Here is a 16,555-nt window from a genome sequence, read left to right on the forward strand (position 1 = left end):
GTTATGGGTACTAAGATGACTGATGAATATTTTTTATTAATAATGTACATAAATAATTATAATATACATATAAACACCCAGACACTGAAAAACATTCATGCTCATCACACAAACATTTTCCAGTTGTGGGAATTGAACCCACGGAAACTCAGAAAGCAGGGTCGCTGCAAACTACGCCAATCGGCCGTCAAAGTATTGCGGACTAACCTTGGGTATATTTTTAAACTTTTAACTCAATAATATTGGAGGGTTGAATTACTAACTCAGGATTGGTAATGACCAAATTGATTAATCTGAGAGTCAATTTGACAATGCAATGAAACCGAGTTGAGGCATAATTTAAAAAAAAAAAAAAACAAACAAAACACAAATTGTGGTAGAGCAAAAGAGACGTGTTTTCAGTAATCGTCACCCATTCATAATTAGACGAATCATATACCGGGACCGTTAATACAGCGTTAAATAAAGAATCCCGGGTTGACTAACTCTGTGTTAATTTTCGTTGACGCACAACAATAAAGTATTATAATTTTTAACATTTAATGCGAAGTTACAAAAAACCGGGAGTTACGTAAGTTGGCCAACGAAGTTATGTAAACATATATTCGTATTTATGAACGCTTCATAAGTGCCTGTAATAGGCCTACATGAATAAAGAATTTTTGAATTTGAATTTTGGATTTGTTTGCACCAGCTATTGATGCAAGCGGGCCTAAACATGTGGCAGTAATTAGTAGTTCGAAATACATTAACAATTAAGAAGGTAAACGAGACGCGTTTGAAATCAGATTAATCTAGGCAATCTAGAAATCATCATTTGCAATTACTTGCCAAGCTTGTAACCCAAATATCATCATCATCCGGCAGTTTAAGCCGTTTTCCACCCACCCTGGCAAAGTGCGGATTGGTAGACTGCACACGCCTTTAAAAACGTTATGGAAAACTTTCAGGCATAAAGATTTCTTCACCGTTAAAGCAAGTGCATGTAGCCTTCCTTGATATTGGGCTATCAAATGCTAAAAAAGGATTTTTAAATCCAACGAGAAGTTCTAGAGATTAGCGCGTTTCAAAGAAACACAAATCATCAGCTTTATTAGTATAGACGGATATTTATTGTTTTCGTCATTTTATGGCTGACAAACCCCTTTATTGAAAAAAAAATGTATTCTGTGGTAACTAGAGAACGTATGGAATTGAGACAGCATTTCCTGGTAGTATTTAACGAAATCTTACTATCTTCCGCACTAAGGTATAATGAAAACAAATAAAACGAAAGTAAGTAACACTAACCTGTAGTGTTGCCAGACATTTCAATGATGCACTTGGACTCGCGGGCGATCTCCCGGGAGTTGAAGGGGCGGACCCGCACCGCCACCTTCACCGACGACATGGCGGTGGTTTTTATGCAGCCGCGCCTCTAACACATCGGTACTGCAACCGATTTGCACCTGGAATTAAAGGAAATGGTTAAAAATGTATCTTTCGACCATAACGATATTCATAGGCCACAAAAATCGAAATCACCATTTGTTTATTCTAAAGAAAAGTAAAAACACATAAGACACAGAAATTCATCGTTTTAAGCTCCAACTAGCAACCTGCCAATCCTGTTGTACACAGTAGTCTGAATTAGTAGGTCAATAATAAAATACTAGAGTTAACTAAATTTGCATGTCCTTTTCCACAACGAGCATAGTGAAAACGATGGAACTACTTATAGACATTTCTATTTAGTTAAAGGGATTTGTAAACAGCTGAATGGTGCCGACAATTGCATATGCTTTAAATCAATAAAAATTGCATTGCAAATAAATCAATAAAAATTGTGGTGAAGCTTGATAACAGGGTAATTAAGAGAAAATAAATATTGACAATAATAATGGAGAAACACCCTTTAGTTTTCATTTTAAACAAGGTTAGAAATATTTTATATTAAAGTGCATAACTTTAATTCTTGCCCGTGGACGGATAAACTTTTTTGTTTTTAGATAACGGTCAAAAGAATCTCGAGTATTCATTTCTTGTTAAATTAATTAAACAAGATGAATATAAAACTCTATGAATACAAACTGTAGAAACAAATTAAATTTGTGTACGAGGAAGTTGGTTAACATTCTAATAACCGCAGTTGTAAAAAATTAACACAGGACACTTCATTAAAAAAATAACCTCTGTGGTGCTGAAAATAAAACCACATTTCGCGTGCAATCGTTTGACTACAAGCTTCGGTGACCAAGGTTATTAATCATTTTGGACGCCAGCGAAAGGCTTTGAGCGAACCAAAGGAATATATCTGAAGTAATATTTTTTCGGAAATTTTACAGAAACCGATCAAGTTTACCCGGGGTTATCTCTACGCAGAATGTCAGATCGGTGTAGCTGTAAAGGGTAACAAATGCTCATTTTTAAATCCCCCTGAAACACTACCCCAGTTCTTTTATGTATAAAAAGTAACATAGATCTAGAAAGCAAGCTACTTCTATGCAAAATTTCACTAAGATCGGTGCTGTGGTTGAGCCGAACATAGTTTAAAACAAAGAAACAAATGGTATGGATAACATACGGCTCACTTCAAGTTTGTGAAATATTTGTATGCTGTATTTATTCAATTATATGCTTTAAAAAAAGGCCAGGAAGATTTAACGATATGTATAGGAAACGTTAATTCCTCTTTAATTGCCTGTGATAACGAAGGGTATTTTATTATGCAACACGTACCTACTTTTCAGAGACCCTCAAGTCTCAAGATTTCCGTCTGTCTGTTAGAAACGACTTCACCTCATTTTGAGATCTGTTAAATACAATGTTATGTCTAAGAGACTTTCTACAACAGAGCTCGAACCATTATTATGCTTATGCTTTTTAGTTAACCAGCCATGTTTTACAAATGTCATTTTTATTAAGAAAAAATAATTAGTATGTGTTCATCATAGTTCTTACAAGTTCTTGTTTTGTATCGTTTTGTTTCAGGATTATAATCCTTATTTTTAGGACGTGCAGGCATGTCATATACAGTTACATTTTAAAATACTGCTTCAAGGCTAAGGCCTTGATCTACAAATTAAGTAATTAACCTAACATACTAGAAACAAAAGTCAAAGTCAAATATTTATTTATTCGAATAGGTACATAGTCGATACAGATATGGTTTAGAATTGTAAACAATATAGAGACAAGCTCTTGACAAACATAAAAGTCTTTATTTTGATAATTACTTGTATATTCGCGTTTATTATTCCAGAGGAATGCTGCGATAACGGTAGAACATTGTCTTTAATTTATTTACTGACAATTGTTTACAGATTTCGAAATTATTATCTGCATGGAATATGCTTTATTAGGAAAATAAGGCATAATATTTGAGACGGTCATATATTAGTTTTATTTTTATTAGATAAATTAACGTAATCGATTGATAAGAAACTTGGAAGAGGGGCAAAGTGAATTGCAGATCATCTTTGTAGAAATAAACCATATTTAGGTATCTTTTTTTATAATGTTGATGGCGAGCAAGATAAATGTATATTGTGTCGGCAGCCAAAAGTAAATAACATTGAGATATAAAAAAAACAGAATAGTGTTATGGCACTAATAAAAGTAAAAATTTACAGAGCACAAAACTTAATGAACGTCGTGCCCTATAAAATGTAAATTAAGGTTAATAAGAGAGCTGAATTAATTTTTGCAAATATCTCTGCGTTCCACCTCGTTTAGTTATATTTTTAAAGGCAGGCGCTGGAAATGAAAGGAAATCCTTTAAGTGACCTAGTAACAGCTGTGAAAGCATATAATGAGGCTCACTCAACTGAACTAGAAGTTTTAATTTAAATCGCGTTTGCGTCAGAAACACCTTCTGGAAGCTCATTATTTTATTTAACTCGAATTATTTCAAAAGTTCTTTTACAAAGGCAATTTCATTGTTGTTTTTTTACTGCGTTCTGAATAGTTCCTCAGATGGTATATGGTATAGAACAATGTTATTTTACTGAATACGAAGTGCAGTGCACTAATGTATTAGTCAGCAGCCTATATATGTTCATTTCTGGTATCGCGAGGCAGAAGTGTGCCTTCTGCCTCATCCAGCCACTTTCCATCAAATTTCATGTCATGTCATATTGCTGGAGATTATCCCACCTTTACTAGTAAGTTCTCCGCTCACTACCTCGTCGACATCTCTCCTACGACAGGTTTAGCTTACAACCTTTATTCGTCACAATATTGTCTTCAAGTTTTGACTTCATTGCTTATGGGTTATATCCAGATGTATTAACAACATCCAAATTTACTAATCTTTCTCCAGACCTATTTTCTAGACTGCCAGATTATTTCTCTCGGATTCAGATCGGACGTGTATAAGACTCTTGAAGTGAGTAGTGGTAATTTATGGAGCAAATTGTACAGAAAGCTCGTAACTGAATTAAATTGAAACAATTTAAAATAGTGCTATCCTTTTCACTATGCTCTTTGTGGAAAAAGATAGACCTATCAACTTAGTTAACATATTTGTGCACAACATAATATCAACATCTTTTAACGATAGCACTACTAAATTTAATCTTCGGTGTGAAGATTTTTGTTAAGATTGTTTATTAGTTTTCGAGCGTTAGGGTACAATAGCGGGTCAAGATCCGTTGGTCTGTTGCGCTTGTCACGGTCCGGATGGCATCTGAGCCAGCAGCGCACGCGCCGACCGACACAACCAAATGTTCACTAAGGTCATCGATCATTGATTTGTGTTGTACATTTTAGCACCAGGAGTTCTATCCTAGTTAACTATGGATTCTTAATTAAAGTTATAAAACCCCTTATCCTTCATCTTTATGCGAGCTATTTAAAAATATTTTAGAATCGGTAGTACACTCTTTTAACGCTTTATAAGATAAGAACTCTTCGGCTTTATAATAACAGTTTCAATTGATAAAGGTTGATATTTTCTAGTTATTGGAGTGCGGGTTAAGCGAAAGATAATAAAATATAAATAATAAAGATAGCGAAATTTGTATTTAAATATTTTAAAGGAACATAAACAGAACGGGACGACTCATTAGTACATCCAACTAGCAAGAAAGAGGCAATAAGAGTCAATACAATATTAGGGTTATATAATAGCTACATCACGTATTATAAGCAAAAGGTAAAACAGCTTAAATACAGTATTAAGTACATATAATATTAAGTGTACCTGCTAGTTGTGCAATATAAAAATATTTATTTTTAGTCTGTCTTGTAAAAAAAACAAAAAAACTCGTTTTGGGTAGTAAAAACTCGTCGGCAAAATAATTTTTTCGATGTCAATAATATAAATTAACTGTTGAAATCATTATTAAAGAAAAAGATACGTGTAACGATCATTCGCTACTTGCTTAATTAACAGAACGAAGTATTTTACCCACCACTGAATAAGGAGATCACAATAACGGAATAGAAGCACTCAAACAAAAGAAGAGTCGCACTTAGGAAAAACTAGCAATTGTAATCCGAAAGCACTTTCACAACAGACGAAAAATCACACAATTTTCTTTACGACCAACTCAATGTACGGATGAAACACAAACGAAAACGATATACGCATGACTCCGACACGATTTACGAGCTGTACTCACAGTTGTTCACGGTACAAGGTTCGCGTACAAAATGGTGAATGTTTCCTGAAATCATCGCGTGCTGTAATTGCGGACGGTTGGCTGAACACCGACTCGAAAGTATCGGCCCCACGGCCGCTGCACTCCCCACGCACTTACGTAACATGCACTGCAACCTACATCTCAATCGAAACGCCCGATGCTTCAGGAGATCGAAGAAGAGGCGGCCATGAAAACGTGTCGCCGCAGAGATGACTCACCGGGCACACGGGCGCCCTCTGTGCATTTCAGATACGGGAAAGCTTCTGCTTTTAACCTTGATGGAGACCGTCGCCTAGCGGGATCCTTGCGAGCCGCTGTGGACTTACCCTTGTCTGGTGGACGAGGGTGTAGATTGGGGCTTCTGTTTGTTTTCAGGGGTTTTCAGAGCAGGGCGCTCCAGTCAGGTCGCAGCGTCGGTCGGCATGGCGTCGCCGATGTATGCGCGGTGCGACTGCGGGCTGACGGAAAAGGCCTCGGCGGAGCCGTAGGGGCGCATGCGCGGTACCCTTCCAGGGCCTTCGATCTAACACCGCGGTGCGCGAACAACCCACCGCGCAGCTCGCACCGCAAACAACCTTAAAGGCTCTGAATCCATTGATGAAAAATACAGCGGTCTTATTAGCCAATAAAGCTCGCTAATGGATAACTAAAACATGAATTTTAGTACTTCACGAACCTCTTGAAAGTTTAGGCATAAGCATGAGAAGTTATTCTTTAATCTCATAAGTAGCAACAATGTCAGAGAGAAACTGAGAAACACGGTTTCGAATTAATCTGTTAGTGAATTTAAAGCTTTAGTAATCTACGCAGCCGTACATTTCAAATGTTCTACTCCAGAAGTGTAACTTAACTAAAAGATTTTTTTGGAAATTAAATTTTAACGCATATCTCACTAATAACTCACTGGTTAAGTTTCAAAATCGCACTTTTACTAACTATTAGTTGCCTGTGTTAAATCTCTTTTAACTGGCATTAGCTGCAAAAATGGGACTAGAATGGCAAAAATATCAACATTGTCAGCCAAAACCCGTAAAGCACGGCTGCGAATTTATCCGATAGCGAGCTTAAAGCAAATAAGACAGACATTTCTCACTTCTCCAGAAGCGTAACAAAATTATTATTTTTGTTTGTGGAATGAAATTCAAAACAGGGAGCAGAGAGATAAAACTTGATAAAGCTGACACGATACATTAAAAATTGCATGTTTAATATAATCGTGCTTTCTTACAAATTTCGGTCTTAAGTACCTTCAAAAGTTGTACTTGAATGTAAACAAAACTGACAACCAACACTGACAGGGATAAACCGTAAAATTCGGTTGCGATTTTACCCGTAAGTGAATCTATAGCTTTAGAAAAATACACATGCCGTCCATTTCAGATGTTCTACTCCCGAAGCGTAGCTAAATTCAATGAGATTCGATATGGAATTCGAGACGTAGTATTTAATCTACTTACGCCTCGAAAGTAAAATTTTTGAATGAAACTAATCATTCTAATTTATTATATAGCAGCAAGGAAAATCTAATTAGTCAGCCCATGCGTTCACTGTTTTCATCATATATTTTTACAATATACAGACTTCTTGTAACTTAACTATACATTGATGCATTCAAATAAGCTTATAAATGACATCTAATAAAACTTTATTCGATCTTATATTAAGCATTACATAAATAATGAAAATCTATGTGAAGGGCCTATGGCCGAGATTTAATATAGAGATAAGTTAGATTGTTTCCCTCTTTTTTACTAAATTTGGAACTAAGGAAATAAAACAAATAATTAAAAAAGCCTTCGTCAAGAATTTATCTTATTAGGTATCAACTAAGTTTTTAAGTGACAATGTGTTGCTGTAATAACCCCATCCTCAGCGCTAGCCTGCAGCTCCAGCTATAAGGAATAAACTTGCGAGCCCCTGGGTCTGTAATAGGTACACATAAATTTCAAAATGTAAATAAAGGTGACTTCAGAAACTGAAAATGAAACTGTTCGGTAGCCTGATCACGTACGCTTTGATTTCAGTCGCCCCATCAAGTACATGGGTTGTGAGGGCGCAGAATTTGAATATTGGACCGGTAGGTCATGCTGAAACTTATTAATGCCTCCAAATATATTTTTAAAGTTATACTTCTTTAGGCGCGTTAGCGAAAAATGATGAGAGTATTTTTTTACGATGCGCGTGCACACTCACAAAAAACCGACACCCTGAAGTTAGCTATAGTCAACATTTTAATTTCAAAAAAGGTTTGACAGTGTACACTTTCAATCTAATTGATTCAATAATCTCAAATTTTAATGTTGAATGGAGCTTCGTTGACCAATAATGAGATAGTTAGTTGAAAGTTCTTTATAACGCATTATACAGTTACGAAAAAACTTTCAATGTATTATATACTTACCTTTTTTCTATTGTTAGAGTAGTTTTTTCTACAAACGCGGAATAAGGCGCAAGATAAAATTATTGAAAAGATTTTTATCTTGTTACGCCAAAGAAGTATAACTTCTAACACGTGTACATAAGTACACACACGTTTTTTTTCATAAAATATTTATTTCATCATCATCATCATCATCATCATTTCAACCCATTAACGGCCAACTACAGTGCATTGGTCTCCTCCCATAATGAGAAGGTTATGTGGAGAGGTTTAGGCCGTGGTCACATGCAGACTTAACAGAACTTATAAGAACTCTCAGTCATGCAGCTTTACTCACGATGTTTTCCGTCGCCGTTGAAGCAAGTGATATTATAATTACCTACTTAAAACGCACATGGCATAGGCCCCTAAAGTGAAGCCGAAGTCCTAACCACGGGGCTATCTATAATTACCTACTTAAAACGCACATGGCACAGGCCCCTAAAGTGAAGCCGAAGTCCTAACCACGGGGCTATCACCGCTTTTAAACAATTATCGAACAAAATGTAAATTAATTAATGTCTGTTAACAGTTTTTACTTTAATGTTATTTACTATCAGGAGAGTTATAATGCTGTTAGCACCCTGAATGATGGTTGTAAAGGCACTAAACAGAATATTTTATTTGCAATCTGTTTAATTGGTATTAATGTTGCTGCAATGCATTGCTAGACACTGAATTAATAAATGCTCATTAATTAATCTGAAAATTCCTCTGAAAAGAGTCATAGAGTTCAAGTATGTGGAGTATATACTAACAGAAGACTTGTCAGATGTGATGTGAAAGTAAGCGCTGGGCGTCGGCGGTCCGATGCTACATGTTAGGTCGCAGGTCTCACTTTGCAATAAGGAGGTACAACTTACACTCTTAAAAGCTTATTGCCAAAGTTTTTACACGTGTAGCCTTTGGTTGACATATATGTGAAGGGCCTAGAACGACCTGCGCGTCCAGTAAAATAATGGTTTCAGACTGTTGTCGCGTTTCTTTAATACATCTTTGCTGAAGCTCAAACCAATGATTTCTATGGTATTATGATAGAAAAAGCAGCATCGTTGTTTAGCTGAATTAGCTCCAACGGTATTCTGAGTACACTATCAGAAAAACAAGAATCCATGCAGCACTGGGTGGGCATGCATGTGTTTTCTCAGTGCTCTGTAAATGGAAGGTATGTCAAATAACATACTGATATAGATTTGGTATTTTTTTAATTATTTAAAATTTAATTTAATTTAGTTTTTTTACAAATGTCTGTTAATAAAGAATATTTTTACTATTATTAGTTAGTTTTACACTATCCAGATGTATATACCTAGTGTTTAAATAGGTATCTACCGTACACATTATAAAATTAAACCGATAACTTTCGAAATTTAGGAAAAGAAAAGCAACGATTTTATTGTTTGAATTTCGTTACGCCAAAGCTTTCCCGAAATTTCACCATAAACAAAACGAAACCGTGCTGTAATCCGGAAATCATAAAGAGGTTAAGGAAGACCGAAAACTTGCCCTTAGCTGTGAATCATGAATAGCTCACAGTTAGGTATCGGTAAGGAAAACTGAAACCTAACTGTGCGCTCTAAATTATGAAGGGAAAACTGATAACTTGCCGAAAGCTGTGAATTATTAAGGCGATAGGGAACATCAAAATATTGCTGTAAATGACAATGATGTAGGAAGAGGTCAAGGTGCATTAATAAGACAACCGATGCTGTTACAGCGGTTTAGTGAACTGTACATACGTCATTCTAAAACCACCCACACAAAATATTGAAAAATTAGATTCTTTGCAAATCAAATTATACACTAATTATTTATAGCATCAAGACCGTCATCTAAAGAAGCTTTCAGCTAAAAGATTAGAAAAACCCAATTTCTTTCATCACTTGTAAATTTAAAAACATCTACCAAATAACAGTAAACAGGCGCTCCACACTAATTTAAGCGGTTTGGAGAACTGTTATTATGTAACCCTAAAAACATATATACATACATAAAATAATGGAAAACTCGTAGCTCCTTAAGGCCGTCTTCAAAATAAGCTTCCAACTAAAACGTAAGGAAAACCGAACCCTTGTCCTCAGCTGGAAATCATGAAGGGAGAGGTCAAGGAACGAACCTAAGTACGCATTAATCGGCACAAAGCGATGACGCAACACCCGTGTATTGATTGGGCACAGAAACTGTAACTCTTTGCCTCCTCTCTGTCTACCGCTGTCTAGTAAATATAACATTTGATGACAAATTTTCAACCCTTGCAGATTTTGTTAGTACTAATAACTTTACTAGCTCTTAATCGCCTAAGTCGTGTTTATAATTATCTTGCTGGCGCAAATAACAATATTGATCTATTTTTTCAAAGGGCAAAGGATTTTAAACTTGCTATTATTTCTGCGTTGTCAAGCCATCCGGACTGCACTTTTGGATTATAATTTTTAGTTTTTTTCTGTTATTTTTAGTTTTTCTTGTTGTAATATTAGTTTTGTTTAACTTTTTGTTATAGTTTGTAGTGTTAATATCCGTCATTTTGTAGTAAATGCTGTGCACACCTTTAAGTGGCTAGTTACACTGATTAGAAACATAATATTTGTAACTTTTCTTTACATTAGTATCGTGAACAAGCTGTTGGTGTTCCTTTTCAAAATTTGTTCTTTAATAAATAAAATAAATAAAATAGCTGTTGCCCGCATTCTTCGTCCGCGTTTGTTACGTCTTTTTACAAATCCCGTTGTTTTCCTGATATAAAAAGTAGCCCTGTTACTCTCCTTTCTATTAACTCTCTGACAAAATCAAGTAAATTGGTTCCTTAGTAAGGGCGTGACGAAAGGATTAACAAACAAACAAACACACGTTCGCATTTGCAATATAAGAAATGATTCAGGTCAAAAGTATTTAAACAGTAATTTATGGATTTGAAATTTTAAAAAACATTCATACTGAAAAAAACCGCAATAACTTTAACATACTAGCAGTTGCTCTGTGACTTTTGGGCTTACTTCTTTCATGAGTCCATTTCTCCAAACCTTACGCGTCGCTTTGTCGGCCAGCGGTATTACTCCGTTTTCTCTGCTCGTATGCGTAGCATGATGACAAATATAAAAAATGATGGTTTCGCGTCCAATCAAACCAACAAACTCTTCGGCTTTATCTTAAGTATTATTAAAATTTAAAGATACATATATATTATTTAAAGATATAGATTGACATAGATATGGAACACCACTTAATTAACCAAGCTGGATCGTAACGTGCCAGTTTGCTCAATGAAAATACGAATATAAGTAGTGAAACCACTATAGAATGTTCTAGACAATTCGAATTCAAAAATAGCGACCTGGGTCGAAGCCAAGCTCCGATAAAGTGGCACTTACTTGAACTTAGTGGCTTCGAAAAGAACTGAAGCGACTTCGAACTAAACTGCACCGTTGCATATGTATACCTATATAAATAACAGATTAGGTAGTGCTGTGAATTGGGAATGATTTAAGGAATGCATCAACATCACAACTATAGAAGTTGGGTCGTAAGATAGAGCTGCAGTTAGTAGTATCTTTATTAAATCAATTGTTATATATTTTTTTGTTGTTCATCCAATCCATACAAGTTATGTCTATTTTTCTTCTTTTGCTTAAACTTTTTGCCTAATCAGCTCTTTGTACTTCGCCCGTGTAACGTTCTACATCTCATTTGACACTACTTGATACAAGAACTGCCGGAAGTAAAGTGATGATTGTAAGTTTACAGGCAAAGAGCCAGTAAATGAGAATGGTGAGTTAAAGTAAAATACATATTTTATATTTATTTAGGACAAAATATTTATTGTCTATCCCGAGGGGAAACTTTTTCTTTCCTTGGATAAAACGAAGCCAACGTTACTCACCGTCCTTTCTACTAGCTCTATGGCAAAATCAAATTAATTGGTTGCTTAATAAGAGCGTGTAGGAAGGACAAACTAACAAGCGAACACACAGTCGCATTTATAATATTAGGTAGGATATTACTTAAATATCAAATTTAGTCAGATACAAAGACGAGAATTGCAATCCGTTTAAGAAATTCCCAAAGCGCTTTAAAAATATTTCTACGCCCGCTTAACTTCTCTTCAAGATATTTATCTTATGTACTGCGAATTTTAAATAAGATCTTCTGCATGCAGTAACAAAGTTTAGACGAGTGTTGACGTCACCGCCACCTAGAGATCGAGCTCTTTTCCGAACGAAAGTTACAGTTAATACCATCGATTGTGACTCACGAGCGAATTTAAAAGCTTTACCGCAAACAATGCTTGGCGGCCATATTGAAATACAAGTTGAATAATGCACTTTTAGACATACCTACATATAAGCAAGGTCGTATATTGCTACGTAAAGTGAAATCCACAGAATAGATAAACCAGATTATAAGGAACAAAAAATATAATTAACTCTAATAGAACAGGATCAAGAAATGAACTAAAAAATCTGCCAAGTGGACTTTAGATGAAACCATATTTTTGGTTACGCAATTATTGAACAGCCTCTAAACAAAAGTAGAGCTCAAGAACTTTTATCTAACATTAGTATATCTTATTACGTTTCGATTTTTTAATATCCAAACAATCTCTTACTATGTAATAAAGTTGAAACGGATTATTTGCCGCTAAAAAAATCACTAAATTGTTAAAAGAATCAAAACTGACATCACAGTTAATAGAAGCAAGCCATCTAAATGCACCAACCTGACGATAATAATTCTATACGGTGTTTTTAACTGTTGCTTCGCTAACTTTTTGCACGAGCGACGCAAACAATTTTTTACTGAAAGCCTCTCACTATATTACATTATAAAAAACGTTGCCGCGCTTAATAGCGTCGCCCACGGCACTACGAGAGCTTTTTACTGTAGCCTTAATGGACCTAGAAAATACATGCATTAACAGAAGCAGATATTTTTAGATGGATACATTGATGTTAAACAATTTTTATAACAAAAATAAACTGAGTATAAATCAACGCATATCTCTCTATAGAAAAAAAAACTAGTATCTGTTTTTTTGACGTGACAACGTCTTATAAATTGGTTTGCCGGGTGACACTTCAAGAAACTGCGTTACGCTCCGCTCACGTTATGCGCTCACAATGAGAGCGAGTGAGAGGCACGCGTCCCTTCCACTCGGGCATGGTTAGCCCGCCTAAGAGCGAGAGAGGCAGACATAAAAAGTGAAAGGCACGCGTCCCTTTGTAGTAAACGCTGTTTCATTGTACGCAAATGTATTGCAAGTTATTGTATGTATATTTGTATATAAATACGTATGTATGTGTAAAGGTAAAAATAAAATTTTGTTAATATTAAATTCAGTGCGAGATTCTTTGTATAAATTAATGTTTTAAATATAATTCTTTGTATAAATAAATGTTTTAAATTGTTACTATTATTTCATCCTTCTTCCTACTATACGAATGAATATTCACATTAAAATTATTTTACCACTCAAAGTCGTTGTCACGTAAAACTTTCGCCCGTATACCGACTTTACAGGCAACCAATTTTTAATCTAGAAAGTCATACTTATTTTGTTAATCATAAAATTTTAAACTGAGTCGACGATCTCCAATACAAAATAACAAGTACTGCTATTTCCCAAATACCAGCTACGGTCGTGTTATTTTTGTCTGTTTGTGTCGGAATAGTCTTCTAAAGTATTGGACCGATTTTAGCCATTTATTGGCCAACGGATAATTAAACTAACACGAAGTAACATATACATATATAGCTATAACTTGTTTACACATATATAACTTGTTCACAGCTATAACAAGTTTAAAAAAATTGGGGATCGTAAAGAAAATTGCAATAATCCAACCCAAAGTAGCAAAATTCATTAATTGGCGTGCGCTGAGAAATCTATTGCCTATACATAAAAATTATCTATTACATGACTGAAGCACTCATTATTACCTACTAAAAGTCTGCGAGTTTATCATAGTTAAGATGCGATAGCAGCATTTTCAAAACGCGCCAAAAACAATAAAACCAACACATCAAACATTTAATATTTGGACGACCGATTGGCGCAGTTTGCGGGTCGCTGCTTTCAGTCCTAGGCCGTTGGTTCGATTCCCACAACTGGAAAATGTTTGTGTGATGAGCATGAATGTTTTCCAGTGTCTGGGTGTTTATATGTTTATTATAAGTATTTATGTATATTATTCCTAAAAATATTCATCAGTCATCTCAGTACCCATACCACAAGCTACGCTTACTTTGGGGCTAGATGGCGATGTGTGCGTTGTCGCAGTACCTATAAATTATTTATATTTATTTAATAAGCCGCAAGTATCATCGCAACTTTGAACCAATTCATGTCAATTCCACTATTCATGTTCATACCAATTCAAATCAATTAAGTAATTCATGGCTTAAAGAGTATTTTATATTGGGGTTATTAATATGAACTAAAACAGAATATGGGTGACTGTTTGACCGGAAAATAATGACAATGATAACAACTGATTCATTGATCTTATAACCTGGTGATGACTCAATCAGTACGACATAGTACCGTAATCGTAGCTTACCGCATTATTTTAACAGGTTTGCAGATAATTTTTTCAGTCGTTGAAAAGTACTACGGCCGCCGTTCTTATTTCTGCCGTCAAGCAGCGTTGATTTGGTCCGGTCTGAAGGGCCGTCGTAATTACAGTCACATGAGGCTTGAGGCTGATGAACACAGGGCGACAATTTCTAAACTGTGTTCGTTGCATGCAAAGTGTTGCTTTAACTATGGGCAATGATGTTTCCCTTACCATCCATCCATCCACGCCATCTGCATAGTCTGTCAATTATTGCTATAAAATGAAAAATCTAGTGTCAATAGCACCATTGTTAGATAAGTAGCATTAATTTCGGCTTTCCGAGCAACAGGTTTAGTAATTTAAAAGGACAAATCATTTGGCGGAAAGAATTTTCGCTCAAATAAAATTCCAGCAATCGCCTTGAGAAACGCCTCATTTGACCGTCATTGTACGAGGCGAGAATTACCATCTTGATATCTGCTATCACGTAAAGTGAACGCGTAAATAAATGTTTAGGGATAAGGAAAACGTCTGAAAATTACTAGGCTTGAAGAAATTTTATATTCTCTAAGGCAATGTGAAATAAAGTAGAACGAACCTTATTAACTGATCCAGTTTTTCCTCTTTCGTGTTTTTGTATTGTACCAGAAACAACTGCTGTGCCTTAAACATAACTTAACCTAGTAATCGATTTTAATAAAGGATTAGGTTTTATATTCGACTTAACGTTGTTTTTTTTGTATGTTTACTGAGTTTTAACGACCTCCTTTGCGTAACGGTGAGCGCTGTGAACCTAATAGTTGATGACGGTCGTATTTTTCGAAATATCACTTGAAAATTGACAAGAGCCTATAGCTTCGGCAAGTAGCGCGACGTTTTCTTAGGGATGCAAAAACAACAAATAACAAAAAAATATTAATGATAATAATTAAAAATAAGAAATCATGTCGATGACTGGCCACTAAGAATGCTGACAAATCATGCAATTAAATTGGAAAAAACCACAGAAAAAGATAACGTAAATATTTGTGAACATTACTTTAACTTACTTTGACATCCTTTAACAAAACTAAAGAAATATCAAGACAATCCTGTTAGAACGAACACAAACACTGCAATGCAATGGAACTTTAACCCAAAGAGAATACCTGACTTCTATGTCCGTGAACGATATAAAGATTCCAATATAAACAAACGACTAATAAAAGCAAACAAAATACCAACCTCCGTCATACATTACACAACAACAAACAATAATATGGCAGTCATCAAAGACTTTCCCGGCGGAGTGGCAACAAATAATGCAATAAGGCAATGAAATTGAAGTCTAACCCAGAGGAATACCTGATTTCTACCTCGCAATGTAGAGCCACCTTGTTTGATAGAAATAACTCGAGTTTTTTATCTAGTGCAGTAACAAATCTTTAAAAATGAGCTAGAAATTGATGGGCTTTTTTAGAGAAACTATTCTACTTGACACCGTATACGTACTGCGCGATTATCTAGTTAAATTAATAAAATTGAAATGTTTATCTGCGATTAATTTGAAAACAGTATAAGCCAGAATATAAAACTATATTATACAGTGATTTATTAGACTGCTTTTTATTCTAGCAACACTCGTCAAGGAAGCGATCAATCCGGTAGGTAAGTCCTTCTTTTAGAAATTCCAAACATTGAAATATGCAAGTATTGTCAAACAAAAACCCGAGAGTGAATTTTGTATTATAATACTTTTTTGTTTGTTTAATTGATGGGGCAGTGATGGCCAACCGGATGATAAATTGAAAAGCCTATAACCACAGCATCAGTAGGCAGGGCATGCGAGGAACACTTACTACAAAGATCCGCCCTGTGTCCATCAATCTCAGGCGTAGGTATGAAGCCTCAAATGCCTGTGATGACACCGGCAACCACGCTCTTTAGACCGAAACAAACAAAAGCTCCTTAGCGTCAGAAAT

At 35.3% G+C, this 16,555-nt stretch overlaps 1 protein-coding gene across 17 annotated transcripts in view; it reads right to left on the reverse strand.

Moving 5' to 3' along the window:
• The window catches only part of LOC120630886 (kinesin-like protein unc-104), a 130,992-nt gene that overhangs the window by 59,737 nt on the left and 54,700 nt on the right, over positions 1 to 16,555 (reverse strand). For 15 of the 17 annotated variants that reach the window (XM_039900207.1, XM_039900215.1, XM_039900209.1 and 12 more), the window contains exons 1-2: positions 5,951 to 6,063; positions 1,291 to 1,448 (exon numbers count right to left, since the gene is read on the reverse strand). In XM_039900207.1, coding sequence (XP_039756141.1) covers positions 1,291 to 1,390 — 100 coding nt within the window. In that variant the 5' untranslated portion in view covers positions 1,391 to 1,448; positions 5,951 to 6,063. Of the gene's footprint in view, positions 1 to 1,290; positions 1,449 to 5,393; positions 5,448 to 5,950; positions 6,064 to 16,555 lie in introns of those variants that run through there. The other 2 variants (XM_039900206.1, XM_039900205.1) reach the window with 2 other exon arrangements.

This window comes from Pararge aegeria, chromosome 17, assembly GCF_905163445.1.
Source record: "Pararge aegeria chromosome 17, ilParAegt1.1, whole genome shotgun sequence".
NCBI lineage: Eukaryota > Metazoa > Arthropoda > Insecta > Lepidoptera > Nymphalidae > Pararge > Pararge aegeria.